We start from the raw sequence: 25,417 nt of genomic DNA, 5'->3' as shown, positions 1-25,417 counted from the left end.
CCAACCGATTATGTAAGCGTCATATCTCGATCGTTCAAAGGCATAGATAGATGCAGCTAGCTAATTGCTTGGAGTATTAACAAAATATATAATTAAGAAATTCCAAAAAGAGATGTATAAAAATGGAAATCGTCATCAGATGGATCGGACAGTGAAGAAGCAAATCGCAGCAAGGAAAAGGCAGGATTAATACGATGCGATGCATATGAATGAATTCCAATTAATTGGATGCATATCCACGACCAAGTTTTAATGAGGTACCAAATTAAACAAGGCAAGCAAATCAGGAATAGATTAAACCCCCCCCCCCCCCCCCCCCCCCCCCACATTAACCACACACTATATCAGTATTATTATTAACGCGTAGTGCCTGCCTGCCTGCCTGCCTGCCTGCCTGCATTCCATTTACTATTTACCACGTACGTGTGCACCGGAATTACAGCCGTGGGCCATCCCTGTCAGCGAGAAAGAAAAAATCACTCCACGCGCCGTTCCGTTCCGTTCCGTTATGGGTGGCTGTGCTGTGGCTGGGCCGTGGCGTCACCGTCACGCCCTGCCCCCCGAGTCGAAAATTTTCTAAAGCAAAGCAGCCATACTACTACTCTACCTCTCGGGCTCTGCTCTTCTCGTCTTCCTCTTCCTCTCCGCTACGCAGCCGCGGCGCAAGTGCTTCCTCTCCACGCCATCACCGACCCACCACCGCGCGCATCCGTTCCCGTCCCTATCCGCCGCCGGAGCCCTAGATAGATACCGCGTCGCGGCCATGCTGGAGGAGCCGCTCGCCGCCGTGCTCCGCGGAGACGGGAGGTAATAAGGGAGGGGAGGGGGAGGGGTTCCCGATCGGCGGGGAGCTGGGGTGGGGGCATGAGGGCGCCGCAGGAGCGCACCGTCAGGGATCTCTACGATCGCACGCGACACAAGGATCTCGCGCTCCCCGAGGTACGTCACGCTCACGCGCGCACCAACCCCTCCTCCCTCTACTGTTGATTCATTCATTCGTTCATGGGTTGATTGATGATACCTCCTCCGGTTCGCTGGTGTTGTTGCTGGTGATGTGGGTTTCGTCTTCCCTTACCCGCGGATTAGGGATTAGGGATTGGGGATTGGGATTGGTGGGGGTAGGCTAGGCTATGCCGATTCGAGGTTTCGTTGCGCGTGTGTACCGTACGAATTGTTTGTTTGGCCGATTAGTTTTTTTTTTTTTCATCAGGGAGGCGTTGGACGCGGTTTTGCGATAGGTCAATCAGAAATTGATCGAATCCTTTGATTTCATGCCTCCTGCTATTTGTTTTCACATCCAATTAGGAGCCAATCGCAGGGATTTGGTGGGGGTGTCGATGCGATTTTGCGGCTGGAGTTTTTCGAGGGTTGCCTGATTGACGCGCGCCTTCTTCTGTTTGTGCCGTTCAGGAATCAGTGGAGGGGCGTGGCAGTGGACGACGGGTGGAGGGGCCGGGGCATCGGGAAGTGGTCGCCAAGATGGAGGTGAGCATTTCCAGGGTGTGGTTTTCTCTGTATATGCTGACAATATTCTGCTGGGCTCAGAATTTTGCGCCTGTTTGCCTCATCATCTCATGCCCACATCAGAGAAAAATACGATTTCAATCTAGATTATTCGTCTATTCTAATGCGCTCTTGGACTGCATGCAGTTTAGCTGTTGTGTTGTGGTATAGATGCTTGGAGGTGATTCTGATCCCACAATGCTGTCTACAATAAGGGTATATTAATATGTCAGTAGTGCAACTCCTGCTTTTGGCATGACTTATTCTCACTTGGAAAATGGCTTGGCAGTACTTGAATGCTTTGGCGATCTTTCTTTCCTTGGTGGATTGATGTGACGCTTTATTCATCTTTACTTACTTGATGAATGACTCTGATCATGGTTTTGTGTGCTGTAAGAGAGCACTGGCAATTATCTTTCCTTGTTGTCTTTATAACAGTCCATTTTCTCGTTAAGTGCTTGTGGATTGTCATTCGTCGATTTACTTTAATAGCTCTGAGTAGTCTAATTCTCCAGGATTAGCAATGTTTCTGATAAATAGTTTAATCTTTTCATTGAAAATCCATAAAATACCTGAGGTCTCATTGTATGCTTGTTATGTTTATGCAGTTCTGGCAGGGATTTTTTTTTGATTGTTTATGTTTCTTTTTTTTTTCCTAGGACAAGCTTACAGCAAGAAAAAGACCAGTACCACTCGACAGTCCTAATGTGAAGACAGAATCTGGCACTTGTAATGTCTGTTGTGCTCCTTGCTCCTCGTGCCTACACCGAAATATTGCACTCATGGATTCAAATATGGACTGTGGATCATCTCAAACATGCTTTGCAAGGTCAGAAACAAAAAACAGTTCGTTCGTTCGTGTTGATAAAGGGCTCTGTACCAAAGCTAAGGGGGGAGAAAATGACGATGAATTCACTGCTACTTCAAGCCCTGCTTCCTATTCTGAAAATGGTGAAAATAAAGTCATCGCAAGATCATCTGTTGCAGCAGATTCCGAGGTTGACAAGCCAGCAAAACGTAGAAGGCTAGTAAATCACGGTTCTAGATCACCTATAGTAGAATGCCATGATGATAGCAACTCATGTGTTACTGGAGTATCAGCAGCAAGCAAGCTTCTGTTAGACAAGAAAAAGGATAAACTATCTACATCAGCATCAAGTCGTGACCTTACTGTTAACTATAAGGACAATGGCATTAACAGACTAAGAAACTACTGCGCCGAAGAATCTACAGGAAAGAAGAGATCTGATGTTCATGCCATGCACCGAAGTTCATCTGATAGATCATTGCCTGCCGAGTCTCCTTTTGCAACCAAGAGGTTGCTGCGTACCCAATCCTCTCTCAGTGCATCACATGGATTATCTCCTAAGAGACCCACACATGCATTTGGGAATGCACAAAATAATTTAGCTCACCAACCTTGTGAGAAAGCTTCTTCAAACAAGACCGTAGAGCGTTCACTGGGAGGAAAATCAGATCCTTCTGTGCTTGGTGGTGAGAGGCACAGCATGATGACTAGTTGTGGTACCAGTAATAGGGATAAAATCAAGGCTGGATCTTTAACAAAGAATCTGGAAAATGGCACCTCATGCTCAAGAAATGGAAGTCTAGAACATGCTGACATCCAATCTAATGATGCTGTCAATAGGAATGACAATGATAAACAAGAACGTAATCAAGGTTGTTCAATGGATACAGGTAGTGGTAGAAAGTTGAATACACAGAATGATGTGATGACGGACTCTGGGAATTCAGAGGGCTTAATAGATGTAAGTAGTTTCCTGATCCATTCTGTTCATTCGTGAGTATACTGTATACTCCTTCAAAATGTAGTTCTTTTATACCGTGTTTCTATGCAAAACAACGTTAGTTTACACTAGGTTTGATATCTGTCCATACAAAAAAAGAATTTTGGGTCACACTTGGGGTTGATTGATTGAAAGTGTAACATGTAACTGGGATTTGGTTGGTCTTGGACACATTTTCTTATCATGACACTTAACATGGAGAGGAACTGTGCATATCATTTGGCCTTTTAGAGTATGAGATGTTCCTTATTTCATTTGCTTCTTGGCTGGTTATGCCACTTTTTCATGTGAAAGATAGCTTGAACTGGTGAAGTTTAATGATGAAGCTTTCACTTAAAATAGTCTTCCGTGCAATACCTGAAATAACTAATTACTAGCACCTAGCACATCCCACTGGGTAGAAAAAGTTCGTACATGAAGGCTAATTCCTGTTCTTTTATTGATCGAAATATGGTGGTAGGAAATTGGTGTTTTGTTTCTTCACTACATACAAATGTTCTTGTGCTTTCCTGCATATACCATCATCTGATTAAAATCAAGACTAATTAAAAGTTTGCTGCATATCTGAACATATTTGGATAATAGGATTTATTTGGCTCTTTGATTTACAATGCTTCCCTCAATCTGTACAGTGATGTTTCCATTGTTTCATATTATTTACCTGTCTCTTTTGTGTTGTACCCCAGGTTAATGTTTGTGATATATGTGGAGATGTTGGAAGGGAATATCTTCTGGCTACATGCACTAGGTGCCTTGAAGGGGCAGAGCATACGTAAGTTACTAACCATTTTCTTTGTATTACTTTCTAAGAAATATGATGTATTATTATATTTAACAGCTATTTCTTCACACTGGAACATCATGCACATATTAAACTAGTTTACCAAGGATGGATATTATTCACACCACCACTCTTTTAAGTCTTGTCTGGCAATGACGCTTGTAGCCTATAAATGATCGAATCTAGGTGTATTTGTATCAAATGATCTATTAGGGTGCAATTCTCATGATGCGTTAAACTAATGCTTTTAAGCTGAATGCAAGTCCTTTCCATGGTTTTGTTTGATATTAATTTCACTGGAGTATATAATAAAGAGGAAAAGCAAGTTATTTGGGCTAGCATGCTGGTTTCATTCCTTTGTGTTTTGTGCGGAAAATGTATATGCTGCAATATGCTAGCTTTTGAATTTCTGTTTATTGTTGACTAGTTATTGCATGCGAGTGAAGTTAGAGAAAGTTCCAGATGGTGAATGGTTATGCGAAGAATGCTGTCTTAAAGAAGATGAAAACCAAACAAGAAGCAACGGTGGCACATCAAGGAATAAGGTTTTGGACGGGAAGAACCAAAATTCAGAAAGTACAAACAACTCTAAGACATTGAAGGTTGTTGTGACTGATTTGGACAGTCAACAAATCACTTGTGGCACTCCAGTAAATGATCCCTTGGCTGGTAGCAATCAAAAGTTGCATCTTGCGTCATCTGATCTGGAAGCACGGCAAGTGAAGTGTGCCACCCCAACTGCTGAAAGACTGGATGTGAAGAACAAAAATTCAGGAATTATGGGAAATCGCAAGAAGTTGCAAGTTGTTACATCTAGCTTGGAAGCACGACAATCCTCTTGTAGGACACCAACATCTGGAAGCTTGGATAAGAAGAATCAAAGCTTAGACAAGAGGAGTCAAAGTTCAGAAGTGTTGTTAAAACGTAAGAAGTTGCGAGTTGCCACTGATATGGAATCACCTCTATCAAATGATGGTGTACGGAGTCCACCTAAATCATGCAAGAGATATGCAGAAAATACTTTATCCTCTACTCCCAGGCTCCTGAAGGCGGACAGCCCTAGGAATCATGATGTGTTCTCCAGGGAGAACTCATTTAAAAGCTCTAACAAAGGAAGTATAAAGTCGCCTGATAATGCTCCAATGAGGTCTCAAGCAGTTAATAGTTCCGTGACCTTACCTCGGTCATATTCCTTGGGGAACTTGGCAAATGTTAAAACACCAGGTCCTTCACCACGAGGTTTGGCCAAAGTTTATTGGTATATAACCTGAAATTATTTCTTTATTTAATTTGTTTTGTACTTCCGCTAACCCCTTAGCTTGATCTTCTAGGCCTTTTATCAAAGCAACCATCTTTCAACAACTCCAGTAATGAGCCAAAGGTCAAGCAATTAGCTGAACCTGTGTTGAGCAAGTTGAAGCCTTCAAAACATTCACCAAGAGATCCTAGAGAGTCCATCCGGAAAGTTATGAAATCTGGGCCTCTTAAGCATGAGGCTTCAATTTGCATAGGCTCAAGTTCATCAAAGCAAAAGCAATCAGTTCATTCATCTCAAAATGAACAACCGAGAATATTGAAGCCCGTGAAACCAACAATTTTGTTAGAAAGGGGGGCTTCATTTAATCTTCAAAAACCAAACATTTCTTCATCTCCAAGGCCTGATAGTTCAATAAAATCAGGGGATCCAAGAAATGACCAAGACAGCCCGAGGCCTGGACCAAGCATACTTAAAAGTAGCAAAAAACCAGGTATGTTCATCATTCCTTTAGTAATTATTATAAAGAAAAATGCCGTAGTTCGGATTTTGACAAACTTCCTTTATGGCTTATCAAAATTAGGAATTGTTGAAAATAAGCATAGCTCCATTTTATCTAAAAGTGATAAGCAAGGGATTACTTCAACAGGAGTTGTTTGTTCTAAAGACACCTGTGTGGTGAAGGCATCAGATCCACTAATCCCAATGGATAAAATAAAAAATGATAGCACAGATGGTGCATGTGAAAGTCCACTAATTTTGGTGAATAACGATAATGAAATGTCAACTAAACCTGAGGTGCTTTCCATTCCACGTGCTTCAAAGACTTGTGGATCTGATTTCCAAGATATTGCGCCAACAAGTTCCTCAGAAGATTTGCCTCCAGAAGAGGTACAGTATGAACAGAAAGTTGTGGAAAGTGATGGGAACATCTCCTGTAAAAGTGCAGCGGCGATTCAGGCTTCCGAAGACCTTTTGCCGGAGAGCCCACAAGGCTGTCTAGTGGCACAAAATCCGTACAGCCCTGACACTAAATCGAATGACCTGAACTTAAAGCAGCAAGCTTTGGTTGATCAATCTTCTACTGTTGGAAGTTCTTTGGGGGCTTTAGTAATTCCAGAGCAGTCTTACATCTGGCAGTATGTCCTCTCTTCTTTTCCTCTCTTTACCCCCATGTACCAATTTGTGAAATGTTTATGTATATATTGTTTTATTTCAGAGGTACCTTTGAGGTTTCAAGACCTGGAAGCTCTCCTGAAATGTACGATGGGTTTCAGGCTCACTTATCTACCTGTGCATCGCTGAAAGTACTTGAAATAGTGAAACAATTACCTCAGAGAATTCAGTTGGTAGAAGTTCCACGGCATTCCTCATGGCCACTGCAATTTAAGGAAGTAAAGCCGAATGAAGATAACATTGCTCTTTATTTCTTTGCTAAAGATGTTGAAAGGTAATGCTCACTGTTTCACTGATTTAAATTCCTTTACCATAAATAAACAAGCTGATTCTTTTCTGTTCTTCGTGCAGTTATGAAAGAGCATATGGGAAACTGTTGGAAAACATGCTTGCTGGAGATTTGTCCCTCACAGCAAATATTTGTGGCATTGAACTTCTCATTTTTACGTCTGATAAGCTGCCTGAGAGGACTCAACGTAAGGCTTATCTTAGCTAATATAGTCATGTTATTGTTTGAAAAATGGCTAGATTACTAATTCAATTTATTCAATGATTATAGGGTGGAATGGCTTACTTTTCTTTTGGGGTGTCCTTTATGCCAGAAAGGCAAGTAGTTCAACTGAGCTGCTTGTCAAAGGGATGAATCATAGTCCATTAGAACAAATTAATGGACCTGTTAATCAACTTGTCTGTTCCCCTAAGATGCCTCAGTCTTTGGGCATAGATTTGAATGAGTGCCCTGTTGATGAATTGTATGATCCAGCTGTATCAGTTCAAACGGAGATGGAGAATCGTGGTGCATCTGTAAACCATGAGACTTTGTTGAGGTCCAACCATGAGGCTGAAAGGCTGAATTTATGTGAAATACATTTCCCAGAAACTGCAGGGACTGGGAAAATTTTGTTAGGAACTCCTACTGCAGTTCCCTATGGAGTTCATGTTCACACAAGTTCAAAACGTGAATGCCTCAACATTAAACCAGAATATCCAAGTGATATAATAGGTGCTTACATCTTTTAATTAAATGTAGTTACTGATAGAGCCCAATATTTTCTTTTCTTGTTTTACATGCGTATTTTGTTCATTTCAGGTAGCGAAGGAACAGCGGGCAGGGACAACATGGAGGAGGAAGAGAGCTTTACCAAGAATGGAGTTCCATGCTTTACTAAGCAGCATACAGGTGCAACCACCAGATCAGTATCTGATGAGATATTGGCAAATCCACAGGCACGCGTATCCTTTCAAGAAGTATCCCCACAGCATTCTGTCAGGCCAAAGCTTTCTGATGATCCAAGTGATTCAGTTTTAAAGGACTTTGTTTTGCCTGATTCTAGTTCCATCTACAAACGGCAAAAGACCTCTGAGGGAAAATACTCTACTTGCAGTTTTGGAGATGGTCAACTGACTAGCAAATGCTTGTCCAAGATACCCTTGCCAGCTGATCAGCATACTTCATTAGATGATGTGCAATATATTGGTAGGGTTCCAGCAGATCCCTGTTCTCCAACTAAACCAATCTTGGATCATGTGATCCATGTCCTATCTTCAGATGATGAAGACTCCCCAGAACCTCGTAATAATCTGAATAAGACATCACTGAAGGAAGAAGAGGGCCCTTCTCCTCTACTGTCACTGTCCCTTTCTATGGCCTCAAAGAAGCATAATCTTACCGGTTCTGATACAGGAGATGATGGACCGCTGTCTCTGTCTCTTGGGCTCCCTGGTGTAGTGACTAGCAACCAGGCTCTTGAGATGAAGCAGTTTCTGCCAGAGAAACCTGGCATGAACACTTCATTGCTTCTCTAGATATTTGAGTGTACAGTTTTGTGCTGTGTTTTACTTTATGGGGTTTAGACAGGGTAGTAGTATGGTATAGCTGTTAAATTATGGAAACCTTTGGTTTATTTCACTGTTCTATGCATCTGGTGTTGTTGCTAGAGATGCTGGTCTGGTGATGGTATTAGGCTTCTGCATTTTGTGTGATTATGGTGTTTTAGTTCCCAAACGAACTGGTATGACATAAAGGATAGATCAGAATGTGAAGTTTGATAAATGCAAGTTTTTTCCATGCTTAAATTGGCACTTCCTCTAGCAGGGAAATCCTTAAGAATAACCGAATCAGCATATCTGTTCAATCATCTCAACAAATGTACACATCTACTAGTCTCTCATCGATAACAGATTTATTCAACTTATTCGGTTACCAGTTCTGGTTTTGTATTTTTGCTTATCAGCTTGAGATGCAGAGATTTAGAAATTATTAACCAGCTTCATCTTGATGTGCCCGAAGCTCTTTCATTTTGTGTGGTACTTCTCTTTATCCTTTGACATCTTATAGAATGCTTGCACACTGTTGGCAGCTCATTTGTCCTTTTTTTCCTGTTATGTATTTGGAAGGTGTTGACTGAAGTCACAGCATTTGGTATGAGAAGGGACTCGAAGATTCACCCCTAAAACTTTATTCAAGTATAAGGTAGGTATTGAAAAGTTCATTAATGACTGCTAATTGTTATCTGACCACATCTTTTTAGAGGTTTTACTTTCCTTCTAACTATATAGCAGATAATAACTGATTTTTGCTAGGTTGAAAAACTCAGTTTGCCACCTGGCCAATTGTCCGTTTATGTTTCTTTCCTGCCATTTTCTCTGTCTAGCACAATTTAATACGTAGATTCTCCTCCCTCTTTTTCCCGTATGCTATATAGATTTCACCGTTAGTATTTACTAGTTTCAGTTTCAGCTGCCCAGGTTTCCCCCAAGCATTTTTCCCAAACTATTTACGTGCAACATATTAAATGTTTCCTCTGTTTTGCGTTTATGTCATCTTAGGTCCCTCTTTTTCAAATTAGACCACAGTATCTAATGATGTTCTATTCGAGAATGAACTGCTTGTAATCACAACTTCAAACGAACTTGATCCTCTTGTGTCCTTTATTCTTTGAATTTCTTGGTCATTGCTGCTTATAGTTCCTATGGATTTTTATTGAAGTTCCTGAAAATGATGAGATTTATTGAAGTACTCGTTTCTATGTATATTTCGCATGTGGACATGTTGGGCTTTTGTTCAAGGTGGTCAAGCACTGAAGCTGCTGGATGTCAGTAGGTCATGGTATGGACTCTCTATACACTTTATTGAATAGCTTCATGCCTGTATATCCATTGGTTTCTATTCATCATATGTCAATACTCTAGCTGCTGAAGGCCATGTGTGGTCCTGATATCTTGTATATGCAAGTGAATGTTCTCACTATTAGCTTATTTTTTATTCTTATTGTAATCCAATCTGCAGTAGTGTGGCACAGCATAGCTGGGTGAATTATGTATAGGAAGTTCGCATGTTATGAGATGTCCTTGTGTTATCTGGGCCCATGATATTGGTTCAGAATAGGGCCCCCAAAATTCTGGGTATTTTATTTTCAAGCTAGGTGCGCTGTTGTTTGTTTTCAAGCATTGTGCGTATGCACTATGCACTCTTGCTGTACTGTTTACGACAGCAGCTTTTAACGCGTTGAAATTACACATTATAAGTTCTTGGTTGGTTAGTTGATCAGTTTGTTAGAGTACCTATATGGACCTTTTCAGCTAGACTATATCATGCTTAGGCACAAACCCAAGCAAAACAAATATGCACCGTTTGTCTAATATATGTTGTATAATAGTTGGTACGAGGTACCTTGTCCTAGTGCTTATTGTTTTTGGGTAATAGGATGAACACGATTGATTTTCATCAGCTCATAAAATATGTTCGTGTCCCAATGCTTCAACGATTCATCCCAACGATTTGTTTATTTGTCTTGTTTCTAGGCTTTTATGCTTTTATTCTTGTATATATATATATATATATAACTTTCAGCTATGATTTGTGATTGGCTGCAAGCAGCTGGCAATGATTTGCTCGAGAAAAGAAGAGTTTGCAACTGTGTATACATCTGTGAGTATATTAGCATGGAAAGACACGGACGCATATTAGTCGGTAAGGATGGTTCAATCCTTTTTTTTCCCGCGTTCAACTCGTACTTGGTGGTTCATTAGAGAATCTCCGTTTGCTATACATGGAATAGGATACCTGTTATATCTATGTATTTCCAAGGATTATTGTGTTGAGGCTCTGCGACAATATTATCAGATGAATACCAGTAGCCCTGTGCTCGTCTGTTAACGTATGACGCATCGTCATCCTTTTTACTTTCAATTTTTTGATGAGCTCTTGCTTGAAGTTGGGGCATCGGCTGCATTGCACTCTTGCTGTACTGTTTACGACAGCAGCTTTTAACGTGTTGAAATTACACATTATAAAGTTAGTCGGGGCATCGGCTGCATCCCCCCTCTCCCGCGCGCGCTTTTACTCTTTGTTGTTGATGCATCATGGGGCAGAGCCTGATAGACTCTCAACAAATTTGCAGTCTTCAAAAAAAAAAAAAAACAAATTTGCAAGAAGCACCATTTACCACCGGAGCGATCGTTTGCATCTTGACCTGCCTGATCGGTCTTCGATTCCCTCAATATCCATTTAAGTTTCATTGCGATAGTTCCATCAAATCGAAGTGTGCAGACAAAATTAATCATTGCGAAAGTGTTGAAAACCTTGTTCGGTTAATCCCTCTCGATTCCTTTCACACGGTGGGATTAATAACCGAATAAGTCATAAAGAAAATTTAGCCCGCTAATGGCTCAAAGAAGATGAACGGTCCTTCTAACATCAACTAACGGCCCAAAGTCAATAAATCATGGCCCACCTACCCCAAAATCGAAAAAAACGACCACTAACGGTACGATTCAAAATATTCAGGCCCATAAAAGCCCATAGTCATAAGGTTAATATTTTCGAATTTGAGGACAACGATCTCAAAGCTAATGTTTCAAATATTAATGGTTTTTTATTAAAGGGTAATACCCATCAATTTTCAATGAACGCTAACACGTAAAACTAATATTCACGAATATTCTGCCCAACGATACCAATGCTAAATTGCTAATACTTGTGAATTTTGAAAAAAAAATATTGAAGCTTTTTTTTCTAAAGGTATACTCATGAATTGTAGAGAGCTATAGTTCATGAAAATTTGGGCTGAAAGCTAAAAATTACGGATTTTTTTATGCACAATGATTCCAAGGCTAATACTCATAAAATTTTAGGTTGGAATAGAAATATTCGTGCCTTTTTTTTGCCAACCTTTCATACTCAAGAAAGTTTGGTCCGAGGCACGGAAATATAGACTGAAGGCTAGAAAATCACATAATTGGTTTTAAGGTTAATATTAATGAATTTTGTACCCAAAGATCCCATGCTAATACTCATGAAATTTTGAAAAGGAGAAAAATATTGAAGTTTATTTTCTCCAAAAGTTGATACAAACGATTTTTGGCTGAAGACTATAACTCATGAAATTTTAGGCCAAAAGTTAAAAAACATGGAGTTTTTATTCATAAGGTTAATATTCACGAATTTGTGCACATTGATCCCAAGGCTAGTACTCATAAATTTTTTGGACCAGGGAAAAGGTTAGTAGTCATGAAAGTTTGTTCGAGGCTATGCTCACAAAATTACAAGCCAAAGGCTAAAATCACGAAATTTTTGGTCATACTGTTAATACTCAGGAATTCTGTTCCGAATGATCCCAAAGCTAATACTCTTGCAATTTTGGGCTGGAGAAAACTATTGAAGTTTTTTTTTTTTTTTTTTTTTTTTTTGCAAAAGGTTAATACTCATAAATCCTGTCGCTAAATGTATTTTGTAACTAACATTTAATCTTCTTGGTGATTAAAAGATAATAATACTATCAGTTGCATAGTTTGTAACAATAAGTGAAAGCTATAGTCTCAAAGTATATATTTCTTGCCACTCAGAACATTTACGTTGGTGACTAAAGGCATGGTCACCCACTCTATAATTAGTGAAGCAATTAATAGAATAAGGCACGGTTTGATTAGCAATTCATGTATGAAACAACACAGTTTTCATGACATCAACTTCAGAATACTGGGAAAATAAACGAAACTCAAACCTTCACCTTTGAGTACATGTTTGATGCAGTAACAAATTAATATAGTTTTACAACAAAACCATTAGACCCAATAGGTCAAATTCTGATGCAATAGACTTGCTGAACAGAACTAAGATTTGTTGTTTGCATAAGTAAATAAAATGTCTGTAGAGAACCATGTTTGTATTTCTACAAGTGTCTTGGAGCATAGCAATATGATGAAGTTTATTTTGAAACATTATCAATATTTTCAGGATGGTGTAGCGGCCTTGAAAAATATATTGCGGTGTACCTGAAAAAAATATGCCAAACTCAATACTATTAGAAAAGACTATGGATTGGTTACATTTTTTCCCTTCAAATAACATAATGCTGCAAGCAATTTACTGGGTTAATCTGTTTTGCCTCGGTTTCCCTTCTTTTTATTAGTATTTTTTTATCTCACAAAGTGTACATGAATCTTTAAATTCTACTACATTTCAATATAAATATTCCGCAGCAACCCGCGCAGGATATCATCTAGTTTTAAGTGGTGGAAGCGTAAGTAAAGGTCTGGTCAAGGATGAAACAGAATACTTGTTCCACTGCTGATGCATTCCAATATCATGTGCGTCTCAATTCTTAACAGAAAGCTATTCTACACTATACAGTTTACTCTAGACAGCTCAGCAGGAGTCATCAGTCTTGAACTTTTTTGATATCAAGTGCCACCTAGTCAACTTAAATGACCTTGGAATCCAACTATTCGCATCCTTCCCAGTAACCATGACGTGACTCAAGGGGTATACATCATCGTGGCCACGTTGTTAACTCTTTTTAATGAAAGAAGCATGTTGTTACTTGTATTCTAGATTTGCCAAAGGTCGATAAACCAGGCCTCTCAATTTCTAAAATATAGAGCAGATGCAAAAACTATAACTCTTGACAATTGGCACGCTAAGTCAAATTAAGCCATAAGGGGAAGAAAAAGGCACAAAATGCACAAATTAAGTTATGTGACTGAATTACTAAAACAAATACAGCAAAAAACCTTATGGAGCTTCAGGACTAATCTGCGCAGCTGGTTTTTTTGCTTTCTGAATAGTTTCACCTTCCTTGTATCTCTTGACTCTTCCTGCTAAGCAAGAAAATATTACCACAATAATATCAGTAAATAAAAATGTGTTACGTATATTATCCATTACAGATTATATATACATGAACGCAATATATTCAGGTTTGGCACATTAGCATGATGGATATGATCAAGAACAAGGGTCAGTTTTTCCCCCACAGTAACCAGAATGAGGCACAAACTGACATTGTCGCCACTTCTCACTTCTAATACAAGAGCAAAGAGCAGTAACTAGAATATAACCATATAATACTTGCTGTAAGACAGTTTTTAATATGGAAGCAGTAACATGCTATCATACAAATGAAGTTACACACAGAATGAATCTTAATAGGTCTTGCATAACTAGAAATGGACCTTACATGACAAAATTACATATATACACACCAAAAAAAAGGGAAAAAAAAAAAGAGGAACCAAATTATCCACGTTTCCTTTCTTTGCAGACCTGAGTAATTCACAACATACATACAGATGATGAAATGCTTCAGTTATACTGGCAATCCCACTTCTTGGTTCTTTTTGCAACAACCAAACAGCGAGAAGAGCCAGGTCCAGAAGCTTCCCCGATCTGTTTTCTTCTGGTTTGTTCCTCTTGCAGCATTCAAATCATTCATATACTTGACCACAGCCTGGCATGCAGAAGAAACATTGTTAATCATTTAAAGAAAGCGAAGGACTAAGTAAGCAAATATGGCAGAACGGCAGTATAATGTGTACCTGAGCCCCTAACTTTACAACTTCTCTTGGTGGAAATTCAAGTGGAGTCTCATCAGCATGAAATACACGTAGCCTCGAAAGACACCTGAACGAATCTGGCAGTACCCGTATCTGGTTACTGCTTATGTCCAGCTCCTCTAGCATCTCAAGATTTCCTATTGATTTCGGCAGTGCTCTTAAGTCTGCAAAATTCCTGCTGAGATTCAACTTCACAAGACTTGTCGCAAAGCAAATGTTCTCAGGGATTACTTCAACCTCATTAAAACTGACATCCAGCTCTCTCAATCTGGAAAGTGAACCCACTGTTGTAGGCAATCCTTTGATTCTGTTATAGTGCAATGTCAGTATTTCCAGCTTCTCCAACTTCCCAATGGCCTCTGGAAGGGCTTTTAACTGATTGAAATCCAACCTAAGCTCCACAAGAGATGTGCAAGATCCAATAGTATAGGGTAGCTCCTCAAGCTCATTTGTCTCAACAATTAATCTTCTCAAGTTTGCCAATTTTCCTAAACAATCTGGAAGAGCCTTCAACATATTTGAGCTCAGGTCAAGGTTTGCTAGGCTCGTGAGATTTCCAAATGATGAAGGAAGAGACTTAAGCTGGTTGGCATGCAGGTCAAGATCAATTAGGTTGGAGAGTTCCCCAAACGCGTCGGGCAGATTGATCAGCTGATTTGAGTGTAGGTCAAGCTTTGTCAAATATCTAAGGCTGCCAATTGTTGACGGGAGTGCCATGATCCTATTCTCGGAAAGATCAAGCTCGGTAACATCTTGCAATTTGCCGAGTGAAACAGGGAGCCACTCGATCTGGTCGACCAGTTTCCCCCGGAGGCTGAGTTCTGTGATCCCTTTCTTTGCTGATGACTCTATCAGGCTTGCCACTTGGATAAGGCTCAATTTTTCCATGTCAGTACCTGCAGGGATATTGACAAGTGGAACTTAGGATAACACAAGTACTGACATCTCAAAAATGCTGATCACATTTATGGTACCGTTACAAATTTGATGATCACTACTTGCCTAAGCATGATTAAGGCCTACATTAGATAGCACCTCCAAAGTCAACAAAGCAAAATGACTAATTGCTCATGATTCATATCGTATTCAGACAAATAATTATGCTATTGCCTAACTGGTAACAAATGAATTAACAATATCAGATCACCAGGCACAAGAGACAAATGATACACCAGGTCCAGCAGTGACCAACAAGGGAATGGTCCTCCAACTACCGCAAGAAAATTAAAAATTAAAGCTGGGACCAACAAACGACTAATGCATTATGTCAAGAAAAAAGAAATCACAAAATAGCACGAAATTCCTTTGAAGAAATGGATGTGATGTGACAATTGGCTGCAGAGGTGGTTGTTCACATCAAACGCTAACTCATAGCGAAAGGTGAAAGATCAGTTGCGGTACACTGGTACCTTGTAGACATCAATCGTGTAATTTGCTAAACCAACAAGCAGAAATACAGAATCATCACAAACTACGAGACCGCTCCTCTATGTTTCCAATTATAGTACTAGTGAAACAAGAATAGGCAATTTATAAACAGTGTGCAATTAAATGGCAACTAGTTGAAGAAAATCAAAGCAACACTAACAAATCAGTACGCCATTACGTCAGTTGACAATTATTTCTAGTGATTCTTTCTATATAAAAGGTAGCAACCACATCGTAATGGAAATATTACGCCCATATGCATGACATGAGCATCCAATTCGTGCAAGGTAGTGAAATTTAACCGGAAAAAAAAACAGATACTGCAAAATTATGTCGGGTCCATAGAACATGGCAGCATCGAAACCATCACACATGGATATATAGTAGTACAAAGATTTTTAGGATTTCGTGATTCCGACAAAATAATACTGTATTTGAAAGCAAATTACCTGCAGAGACATCACGGCGTAGCGAGGAGATGGGCTTGGACTCCAAGCCCAGGGCGGCGAGACCCTTGCTTCCGCGCTCCATCTCCGCGACGGCGGCCGCGGCCGCAACCGCCGCCTCCTTCTTCCTCAGCTCCATCTCCAGGTCCACGCTGTCCGCACCAACACCAACATATCCATCGCCGGTGGTTCCCCCTCCCGCTTCGGCGGCGTCGGAGGAGGAGGAGACCACCCGCGACGCCCTCTGGATCAAATCGTCGAACACCTTGAAGCGCCTCTCGAGCTCGACGACGTACGCGGCCTCCTTCCGCTGCTGCAGCGCGCGGAGCCGCACGGCGTTGCGCCTGGCCTCCCGCAGCACGGCGAGAAGCTCCCCGTCGGCCCGCCCCGGCGCCGCCGCCGACGAGGACGCTGAGGCCGAGGCCTCCTCCCGCGCCACCTCATCGAGGCGCGCCGCCTCCTCCGCGTCGGCCGAGGCCAGCACGGCCTCCGCCGCCTCCACCTCCTCGACGGCGGGGCGCGGCGGGAGCTCCCGGTACAGCCTCGTGAGCTCCTCCACCGCCTCCGCCGCCGACGCCATGGCGCGTCGCGTGCCCTCGATCGAGGAGAGAGAAAACGACGAGAGATGAGAGAGAGAGAGAGAGAGAGGAGTGGGTTGGTAATAAATGAGATGAGATGCGGTGCAACTGCAAGTGGGAGTGGAGTTGAGGAGTCCGCCTTATAAAAACAGCAAACCAGAGGGTCCCTCCCGGTTGCGAAGAAAAAGTCTTCTCGGTATAAGGAGGGTGGGGTTGAGATTGGAAAGGAAGTAGAGGGGGTAAAGCGCAAAATGGGCGAGGCGGCTGGGTGGGGCCCACGGGATGAGCTGGCAACGCATCGGGATGTGTCAGGTAGGATCTGGAACGACCACCTTTTCCCAAGATTACCCACCATGTGGTCACCGCTGTGTCCGACTGTACAGTACTCTCTCCATCCACCAGAGTTATCCATATTACTTTTGGCACCAAAACCAAGAAAAAATTAAATCACCTTGAATGTTACAAAATCAAGGAGTGAATGCAAGCATATAACTAATGAGTATTTAGATGACTCCTTGAGTTCTAATAAAACATTTAATTTATCTTTTCATTTAAATCTTAAATGTATAAAGACTATAAATAGAAACAACTTATTTGGAAAAACTCAAATGTAAAATATGTGTAACTTTTGTGGACGAGGGAGTATATTGCAGGAGTAATTCCCAAGTCCCAACCCAAATTACTGTAATTAATTGATGTAGGAATAGTTTAATTATTGACCTACTAGTACAGGTAGAGGTTTATAGTCAACTACTAACTCTAATTCATCTATAGCTAATCTAATAACTCATTTATAATAGTTATATACTATACTATTAATACCTGGTCCCACCTGTCATACACACACTGTGTCTTGGAGTCCGTGCTACAACTGGCTATAAATCTGTAGCCCGTTGCCCTTCTCTCTCTTCATTTATCTCTTAGGGCCTTTTTGAATCGCAGGGTAGAAAAAACGAAGGAATAGGAAAAACACAGGATTCTGACAGGAATTGAAGTGTAAAACAAAGGATTGCAAAACACAGGAATGGTCGTTTGATTGGAGCGTAAGAAAAACGTAGGAATCTCTAATCGGATGAGAGAGATAGACTCAAAGGAAATTTTCCAAGAGGTTGGAGCTCTTGCTAAATTTCCTCCAAAATCCACATGCAATGTGCCATTCCATAGGAATTTCATAGGATTTGGAAAGCTTCAATCCTTTGAATCAAAGGGCCAAATAGAAAAATTTCCCATATGATTTGAACCTATGAAATTCCTACGTAAATCTTTTGATTCAAAGAGCCCCTTAAAATATGTTTGCAGCTGGCTTATAGGTTACTATTGTACCTGCTCTCAGGAGTTTATCCAAGGCTGCGTGCTCTACAGCGGAGTACTCCTATTCCGCTAGAGTAGATTGTATTACTCCTAGAGTGCCTTCGTTTACTAGAGTGGATTAAATTAGTGACGTAGGTTAGATTAGTGGACGAGGAAACTCTGTTGGAGTTTGTCCCATGTTCTTTTCTGTCTATCAACTTGTGCTACGTCAGCAATGCTAAACATGGGCTTATATATAGTACATCACACCACGGGGACAGGGTCGGCATATATAGGACAAGCTAAGCTGTTTGGGTTCGTTGGTGCGATCAACCCCTTCACATAAACGACGACCACAGGCCGGTTTTGCCAGATAGGAGGTAACGGGATAATTCACTACCCAAATACAAGCCCGTTTGTGATTTATTTCCTACTTAGTATTATTAATCACTAAGATAAAAATAATCTTTATTGTAATAGATGGAAAAATAATCCACTTCATTTGCTCCACTTATATAGTTCTAGCAGTGACGAACACAGCTCCTGGGCAGATCGGATGGCTGCCCGGGCTCCGTCACTGTCGTCTTCATTGTCATTAGCCGTTGATACGTAAAGAAAAAAAAATCGATCACTACTAGTCATCCGAACTTTACGACGACGCTACCTCTATCACTGATGAGTTGCAGTTTTTATCTAGGGTTGGTGTGTAAAGGAACGGTAAGAGTGGAATCTATGACCATGGGGAATGTAACCAACCGATCAAAGTCTATGGTTGGTTAGTTGCGTGGAATTCCGGCCATGCAAGCGAGAGTAGCTACGCTGGCTGCAGGAAATTAAAGAGGAAGAGGCAGCATCAGCCATCATGCATTTCACAGCATCGACGATGCAGTGTCAAAGTTGGCAATGGCCTTATTTGGATCCTTCGGTCTATTAAATAGCCCTCTGGAATCTTGCTATTTAGGAGTATTAAACGTAGATTACTGACAAAATCAATTCCATAACCCCTACGCTATTACCTCGTTAGATCCTTCGGTCTATTAAATAGCCCTCCGAAATTTAGATTACTAACAAAATCAATTCCATAACCCCTAGGTTATTACCTTGTTAGATTCGTCTCGCAAAATAGCCTAGGGGTTATGGAATGGGTTTTATCAGTAATATACGTTTAATACTCCTAAATATCAAGATTCCGGAGAGCTATTTAATAGCCTGAAGCATCCAAACAGGGCCAATGTAGAGGGAGCGAGCATCCCTTTTACTACTATCTCAAATGTCATTATCAATGTGCGGAATCCGACGATAACGAATAATGCCGGCCGAAAATGAATGGAGTACACGCACGGTGCAGAGTTGCTTTCGAGTCGATCATAAAAGTAGTAGTAATTAAATTATAAAAACTATAAAGATATAGTATGTTTGCACTTTAAATGTAATAATTGTTAATAGATGATGATGTGACATCTTTGTATGTTAAGCTTAAAGAGTCAGTGGAGTATAATTTTATAGTAAGCTTGTTAGTGAATGATGATGTGGTATCTTTACATGTTAAACTTAAGAAGTTAGTGGAGATAACTTAATAGTAAGATAGGATACACTATACTTGGGTAGAAGTACGATAGAACAAAAATGATTATGGGCGATGATTTGTAAAAAAGGGAAAGAGATTAATGGAGATGCGGGGGATCGAACCCCGTGCCTCTCGCATGCAAAGCGAGCGCTCTACCATTTGAGCTACATCCCCGGAGTTGTTTTCTTCTCTATATCACAATTTATAACAGGTTCATGTCTATTAACCTATCTTGCCGTTAATACGCAAACAGGCGGCGGAGGCCCATTGGATTGGATCGTTAGTGGACACAACCTAAAATAATCGTCTTCGGATTAGTCAAGCCGAGCAGCAAATAATTCAACTTATCCTACCCTAGCTTGCACTACCATATGTACTAGTTTAATCGATCGGACAGTCGTGCATATATATATGAGTATTCGATATGAGCAACAGCATAATACAGATGCGAGTTATCCACCCACTAGCAAGAATCAACCTAACGTACGTGCAGTACGCTTTCCTCCCACTAGTCTATAATACTGTACTCTACTTCCTCCGTCTAAAAAACGAATATACGAATATAGTACAACAAATTTATATAAAGGCCCCGTTTAAATCCCCTGGCAAAAATTTTTACTCTGTAAATATTTACTAATAACGGATTAATTAGGTTTAATAAATTTGTCTCACAGTTTACAGGCGGATTCTGTAATTTATTTTGTTATTAGTCTACGTTTAATACTTCAAATATGTGTCTGTATATCTGATATGACACGCCGAAACTTTATATCCCTATATCTAAACAAACCAAAGTTACGTATATCCATATTTGTATTAATAGATGTGTCGCATCTAGACATAGTTGGTTTTTTTACGGACGGGAGTACATGCAAGTTACTATCTATCACGTACTACCATGGAGTTCGTACGACCCAAAAACACGCAAAAGTATACAACAATTACTTCCAATTTTCTCGAGAGAACATCTAGATGGATGCGACATGCATGAGACGTGAGGGATGGATTATGGATAGCCCCTGCCTGGCCCCCTGTCTTGATTGATGAGCATACATCGTTAGCATGCATGATTGGAGAAGATGCTAAAACGTGATCCCCTGGGAGGTACATCTTCCGTCTTCAAAATAAGTCTACTTCTAAGTTTAAATTTGAACATAATATATGTTCAGATTTAAATTCAGAATTTCAAAAATGATTTTTCTATACGGAGGGAGTACAGTATAGTGTAAATTTGAGCGATTTAACGGGCATGCTGCGATGGCAGCCTCAGCCTCCAGTGGCTGCGCTAGCCGACGGACAATTAATTTGCCCTTCTAGAATCAACCCTTGTCAAATGGGGGCAATCCGTCCCTTAATTAATAGCTGCTTAATTAATTTGGTGATTAAAAACTGCCGTTTTTGCTGCTTAAAATTCATCTTCTTCTAGAATAGAATACTGCCGGCGCCGCCAGATAGAGTACTACTAGTACGTGCTAGCCAGGGGAGGCTGTTTTGAAACTTCGTCCAAGTCACCAAATGGATCAAACTTCTTTTAATGGCTTTTTCCAGCACAGCAAACAACTGCTACTATGCACAGCTCAAGGTACTCTGTACCACTAGATCTCAGCATATCTGTAATGTCGTTGCAGATTGGAACAGCAACCCAGGTGGTAGAGCAAGCAAAGTCGTTGGTATCGAACGAACACACGCACGTGCCAGCAATTTTTCCCAGCTTCTATTGTCAGCAGCCAAGTGCACGCCTTGTTACCGGTCTTGGGCCTCCAGTCCAGTCCAGTCCAGCAGTAATAGCGGCCCATCTATCTTTCGACATTCCTTCCTTGCATCCCAGATGCCGCACATAGCAGAGAATTGAAGTTAGCAATCTGGATTCCAAAGTTGCAAAGTATTTGGGCTGCCGATCTGGAAATTCAGATGGAAAATCAAAGCACAACCACAACGCCGGCCTTTGCATTCCAAGTCCAACTTGCACACAGACACCTGACAAGTGACAACCGCCAACATTTCACAGGTGTGCTTGTGCAATATACTGTATATGCCACCTGGCATAATGTCAACCACTAGAAGGCAAAAGACGACCTGACGGCTGCTCCAATGTCAAGCACTGCAGCTGCCAAAAAAAAAAAAAAACTATACCTTCGTGAGCTTAACCTCCGCACAAGTCCTTCTCAAGAGAACCGGCCATGGGCCGACGATTGTCGTCCAATCAAGGCACACGAGCGGCTTGCCAACTTCTTTAGGTCTTTCCCAACTTCCATGTGACTTCATTCAATAATGGTCCACAGCAGCGCAAAGTCAAGGCCTCATCCTTGCCTTCACCTTGTGTGAGCATATATAATATATCAGACTCAGGAAAAGAAGTCCTTGCCTTCACCTTGTGTGAGCAATATATCAGAGTCAGGAAAAGAATGAAAAATATGTATCGTCTTATGACTTGTGAGTTGCTCAACATAGAGAAAATATTGTCCTCTCAGTTCCTGATATTTGGGACACCTTGCACCACCTGCCTGCAGCCAATTGAATAAATCTCAGTCCTAAACAAGCGGAATGGCCTTAAAGTGAGGGCAAGGTTTGGAAAGAGCTGCAGTATTATAAGTGTAGGAGTTATGTAAAAGGGATCAAAATGTTCATTCAAGAATACCTCTGAACAAACTGAACAAGCTAAGGTAGAGTTAAAAGAAGGTTGCCAAAGCAGAAATATTGCATAGTTGGATGCACCAAACTGATGTGCATCGAGTCATCGACCAAACTAGGATCTTCAATGTTATGCATAATCTTCTTAGGCAGAATAGAAGCTAAGAATAAACAGCATTGATAAGCAAAGCAGTTTATTTGATTAACCATTTCAGTATGCTGGACAAAACAGGTCACTGGATCAACGTTTCTAGTTTCCAGAAAATATCGTTCTATGACATTAGTTAGCCTGTATTTCTTGTTAAGGACCAGTAGGTTTTACAGAAAAGCTCCACAGCAGCCAGCTTATTTGATAATCCTTTACAAGACTAATAAGATATAACGATTAATCCAATCGAAATACCATCAGATATCTTCACCACCTTACAAACTCAAAAATTTAAACAAAATCCTCAATTAACTATTGATAATTTTATATTTGAATAAGGAAAGAGAAACCATGACAAGGTTAGATCTTTTTTGGCAATCTTTTATACATAGAATCAGACCACTCAACTGTATCAAAATGGTACTGCAAGTGATCAATGCAATCAATGGGTGTCTTTCATTGATATAGTTTGTGAATTGTTTGTAAAGATTTCACAAAATATATACGAGCAAGCTATCAATTTTTTTCCCTATCACATGCAAAGGACCATCTATCACTTTAAAGGCTATACACGATAGCAACATTCGAGAAAGCACACGAGGCTCCTTTTTTGCAACATAGTTGAATTACAAAAGTTAAGTGCGTATATGGTTTCTTCTATTATTGCAGGACAGAACTCATATAAAATAACCTTATGTGGGGAGGAGCATCACTTGCTTCGAGCATTTGGTACCACCTATTTTGCATTGCCATCTTGTAAGAAACCTCAGCATCCACCAAGAGTTTCAGGCCGCACCAATGGCTTGTGCTCCAGATCCCAGCAATAACAAGAATAGCTCGTCGATTCTTCATCAGCAAGTGAAGAAAATTAGCAGGATTCCTTTTTCATGGGGAGCACATGCATGGGGTATAGGAAGAGAAGATCCAAGAAGGGCTATTCATGCTCTCAAGGTTGGGACAGCACTCACACTGGTCTCACTCCTGTACATACTTGAACCGTTGTTCAAGGGAGTGGGAAAGAATGCAATGTGGGCTGTGATGACCGTTGTTGTTGTGCTTGAATTTACTGCAGGTAACGTGCATAATCCATTAGCATCAGGATAATAATAATAATATGTGTTCTTCCCAGATGTAGCTTTTCTTGTTCCAAATAAGTGATTACCGAAATTCATGTTCCTCACAAGTGATTGCTGAACAACAGGTGCAACTATATGCAAAGGGCTGAATAGAGGGTTAGGAACAATCTTGGCAGGATCTCTAGCATTTATAATTGAACTTGTAGCAGTACGATCTGGAAAAGTATTCCGGGCTCTGTTTGTTGGATCATCAGTCTTTCTGATAGGTACGCACCTTGTAAAGTTCTTTCTTTTTTTTTTACTGCAAGATCATAGCTTATTGTGTTGGCTTTGTTTCCTTGACAGGATTTGCTGCAACATATTTGAGATTCTTCCCATCCATTAAGAAGAACTATGATTATGGGGTTGTGATTTTCCTGCTAACTTTCAATCTGATAACAGTATCAAGCTTCCGTCAAGAGGATGTGGTGCCTTTAGCACGAGATCGCTTAAGTACTATTGCGATAGGTTGTGCAATATGCCTATTCATGAGTCTTTTTGTATTGCCAAACTGGTCTGGAGAAGACCTCCACAGTTCTACAGTACGCAAATTTGAAGGATTAGCAAGATCAATTGAAGGTGGGTAAATAGTAGATAGGAGCACTTATATGTTGCATCTTAAATAATAAGAGCATAGGTGCATAACAAGTATCAAGAACCTTACCAAAGAATGATTGCAGCTTGTGTTACTGAGTATTTCCAAGATCAAGACAAGGATGATAAAATTCTTGATAAGCAGGCATCAAGAGCTTCCATTCACATTGGTTATAGAGCAGTCCTTGACTCAAAATCAAGTGATGAAACCCTAGTAAGGAACTATCCTTTTGATGATACATTTTTTTCCTTTTCTCTTGCAATCTCTCTCTATAAAGTGATGATGTGCAGATTACATACTGATTTCAATATTGGTACCAAATCGACCAGGCACACTATGCAAGCTGGGAGCCAAGACATTCAATGCAATGTTACAGTTATCCATGGCAAAAGTATGTGAAGATTGGATCTGTTCTTAGGCACTTTGCATATACTGTCGCAGCACTTCATGGATGTCTAGAATCTGAGATTCAGGTAACTGCATCAGCCCAATTTCTCGTGCATCATCCTGTTGTATATCCTTAGCAACTGACATATAAACATGAATATGATGTATAATTTCAATCAAGAAAATTCTCCTTGAATGAACTGTTCTGACATGGTTGTCTCTATTGATGTTGAAGACTCCACCATCCGTCAGGTCACTATTCCGAAACCCATGTACTAGAGTTGCACGAGAAGTGGTCAAGGTTTTACAAGAGCTTGCAGTAAGCATAAGAGATCATCATCGTTGTGCCCCTGATGTGCTGTCTGATCATCTTCATGAAGCACTACAGGATCTAAACTCGGCTATAAGATCACAGCCACGGCTCTTTCTCGGCTCCAAACATGCATGTGCAAATAGTCATGTGCTGATGGAATTAAATTCTAGCAAGCATACAGCCACAAGAACTACTCTACCATCATTCAAGACTGATGGCACATCCCTATTAGAAAGGAGGAATACAAAAGCAGACCAACCATCAGAACGGAATGAGCAGGGCACATTAAGGCCAACACTAAGTAAGATAGCCATGACAAGCCTTGAGTTCTCAGAAGCACTTCCATTCGCTGCATTTGCTTCATTGTTGGTAGAAATGGTAGTTCGGCTGGAGATGGTTATTGAAGAAGTGAAGGAACTGGAGAGAGCAGCAAATTTTAGAGAATTCACTGGACATGACTATCTGACCATTGATCTTACTTCCAATGACAAGATGAGAAACCCAAATGGCATACCATTAGACAGCCACACAATTTCCACTGCAGCTGAGTAAGTACTGAA

The 25,417-nt window shown here is 40.7% G+C and overlaps 3 protein-coding genes, 1 long non-coding RNA gene and 1 other non-coding gene across 12 annotated transcripts; 2 read left to right on the top strand and 3 right to left on the bottom strand.

Moving 5' to 3' along the window:
- The first annotated feature begins 602 nt into the window (after nt 1–602).
- Nucleotides 603–10,686, top strand: LOC127786052 (uncharacterized). 4 transcript variants are annotated; one of them, XM_052313377.1, is made up of 13 exons: nt 603–939; nt 1,411–1,485; nt 2,163–3,272; nt 3,998–4,083; nt 4,520–5,331; nt 5,424–5,840; nt 5,931–6,486; nt 6,567–6,797; nt 6,875–6,999; nt 7,083–7,526; nt 7,614–8,830; nt 8,921–8,996; nt 9,593–10,686. In XM_052313377.1, exons 1-11 carry the CDS (start codon nt 865–867, stop codon nt 8,327–8,329), a joined length of 4,647 nt encoding a protein of 1,548 aa, XP_052169337.1. In that variant the 5' UTR covers nt 603–864; the 3' UTR covers nt 8,330–8,830; nt 8,921–8,996; nt 9,593–10,686. The 4 variants fall into 4 exon arrangements, with proteins under 4 accessions (XP_052169337.1, XP_052169338.1, XP_052169336.1 ...); XM_052313380.1 differs by adding an exon at nt 1,651–1,719 and having other exon boundaries at nt 902–939; nt 7,614–8,996; XM_052313378.1 differs by having other exon boundaries at nt 5,997–6,486; nt 7,614–8,996.
- Nucleotides 10,687–12,437: 1,751 nt separating this feature from the next.
- On the bottom strand, nt 12,438–16,899 carry LOC127753263 (plant intracellular Ras-group-related LRR protein 5). 3 transcript variants are annotated; one of them, XR_008012523.1, is made up of 5 exons: nt 16,237–16,899; nt 14,342–15,255; nt 14,070–14,253; nt 13,538–13,624; nt 12,438–12,799 (listed from the first exon to the last, which is right to left on the bottom strand). XR_008012523.1 is itself a non-coding variant. In XM_052278739.1 (3 exons), exons 1-3 carry the CDS (start codon nt 16,811–16,813, stop codon nt 14,113–14,115), a joined length of 1,632 nt encoding a protein of 543 aa, XP_052134699.1. In that variant the 5' UTR covers nt 16,814–16,898; the 3' UTR covers nt 13,854–14,112. The 3 variants fall into 3 exon arrangements, 1 of the variants encoding a protein (XP_052134699.1); XR_008012522.1 differs by having other exon boundaries at nt 12,439–12,799; nt 13,538–13,621; XM_052278739.1 differs by lacking the exons at nt 12,438–12,799; nt 13,538–13,624 and having other exon boundaries at nt 13,854–14,253; nt 16,237–16,898.
- A 2,870-nt stretch (nt 16,900–19,769) lies between these two features.
- TRNAA-UGC (transfer RNA alanine (anticodon UGC)) lies at nt 19,770–19,842 on the bottom strand. The gene has a single exon. It is a non-coding gene; the product is annotated as a tRNA-Ala (tRNA).
- An 862-nt stretch (nt 19,843–20,704) lies between these two features.
- Nucleotides 20,705–24,375, bottom strand: LOC127752466 (uncharacterized). 3 transcript variants are annotated; one of them, XR_008012369.1, is made up of 5 exons: nt 24,227–24,375; nt 23,416–24,099; nt 23,139–23,293; nt 21,802–22,172; nt 20,705–21,645 (listed from the first exon to the last, which is right to left on the bottom strand). It is a non-coding gene; the product is annotated as an uncharacterized LOC127752466 (long non-coding RNA). The 3 variants fall into 3 exon arrangements; XR_008012368.1 differs by having other exon boundaries at nt 20,705–22,172; nt 23,416–23,513; nt 23,610–24,099; XR_008012367.1 differs by having other exon boundaries at nt 20,705–22,172.
- On the top strand, nt 23,246–25,414 carry LOC127752464 (aluminum-activated malate transporter 12-like). The gene is made up of 6 exons (XM_052277845.1): nt 23,246–23,519; nt 23,649–23,789; nt 23,869–24,141; nt 24,243–24,370; nt 24,487–24,630; nt 24,780–25,414. The coding sequence occupies exons 1-6, from the start codon at nt 23,246–23,248 to the stop codon at nt 25,407–25,409; spliced, it is 1,590 nt and encodes a 529-aa protein (XP_052133805.1). The 3' UTR covers nt 25,410–25,414.
- Nucleotides 25,415–25,417: the final 3 nt, after the last annotated feature.

The sequence above is a fragment of the Oryza glaberrima genome, chromosome 10, assembly GCF_000147395.1.
Source record: "Oryza glaberrima chromosome 10, OglaRS2, whole genome shotgun sequence".
NCBI classification, from domain to species: domain Eukaryota; kingdom Viridiplantae; phylum Streptophyta; class Magnoliopsida; order Poales; family Poaceae; genus Oryza; species Oryza glaberrima.
The sequence above is the reverse complement of the archived record's forward strand: the minus strand, read 5'-3'. Positions and strand labels throughout refer to the sequence as shown.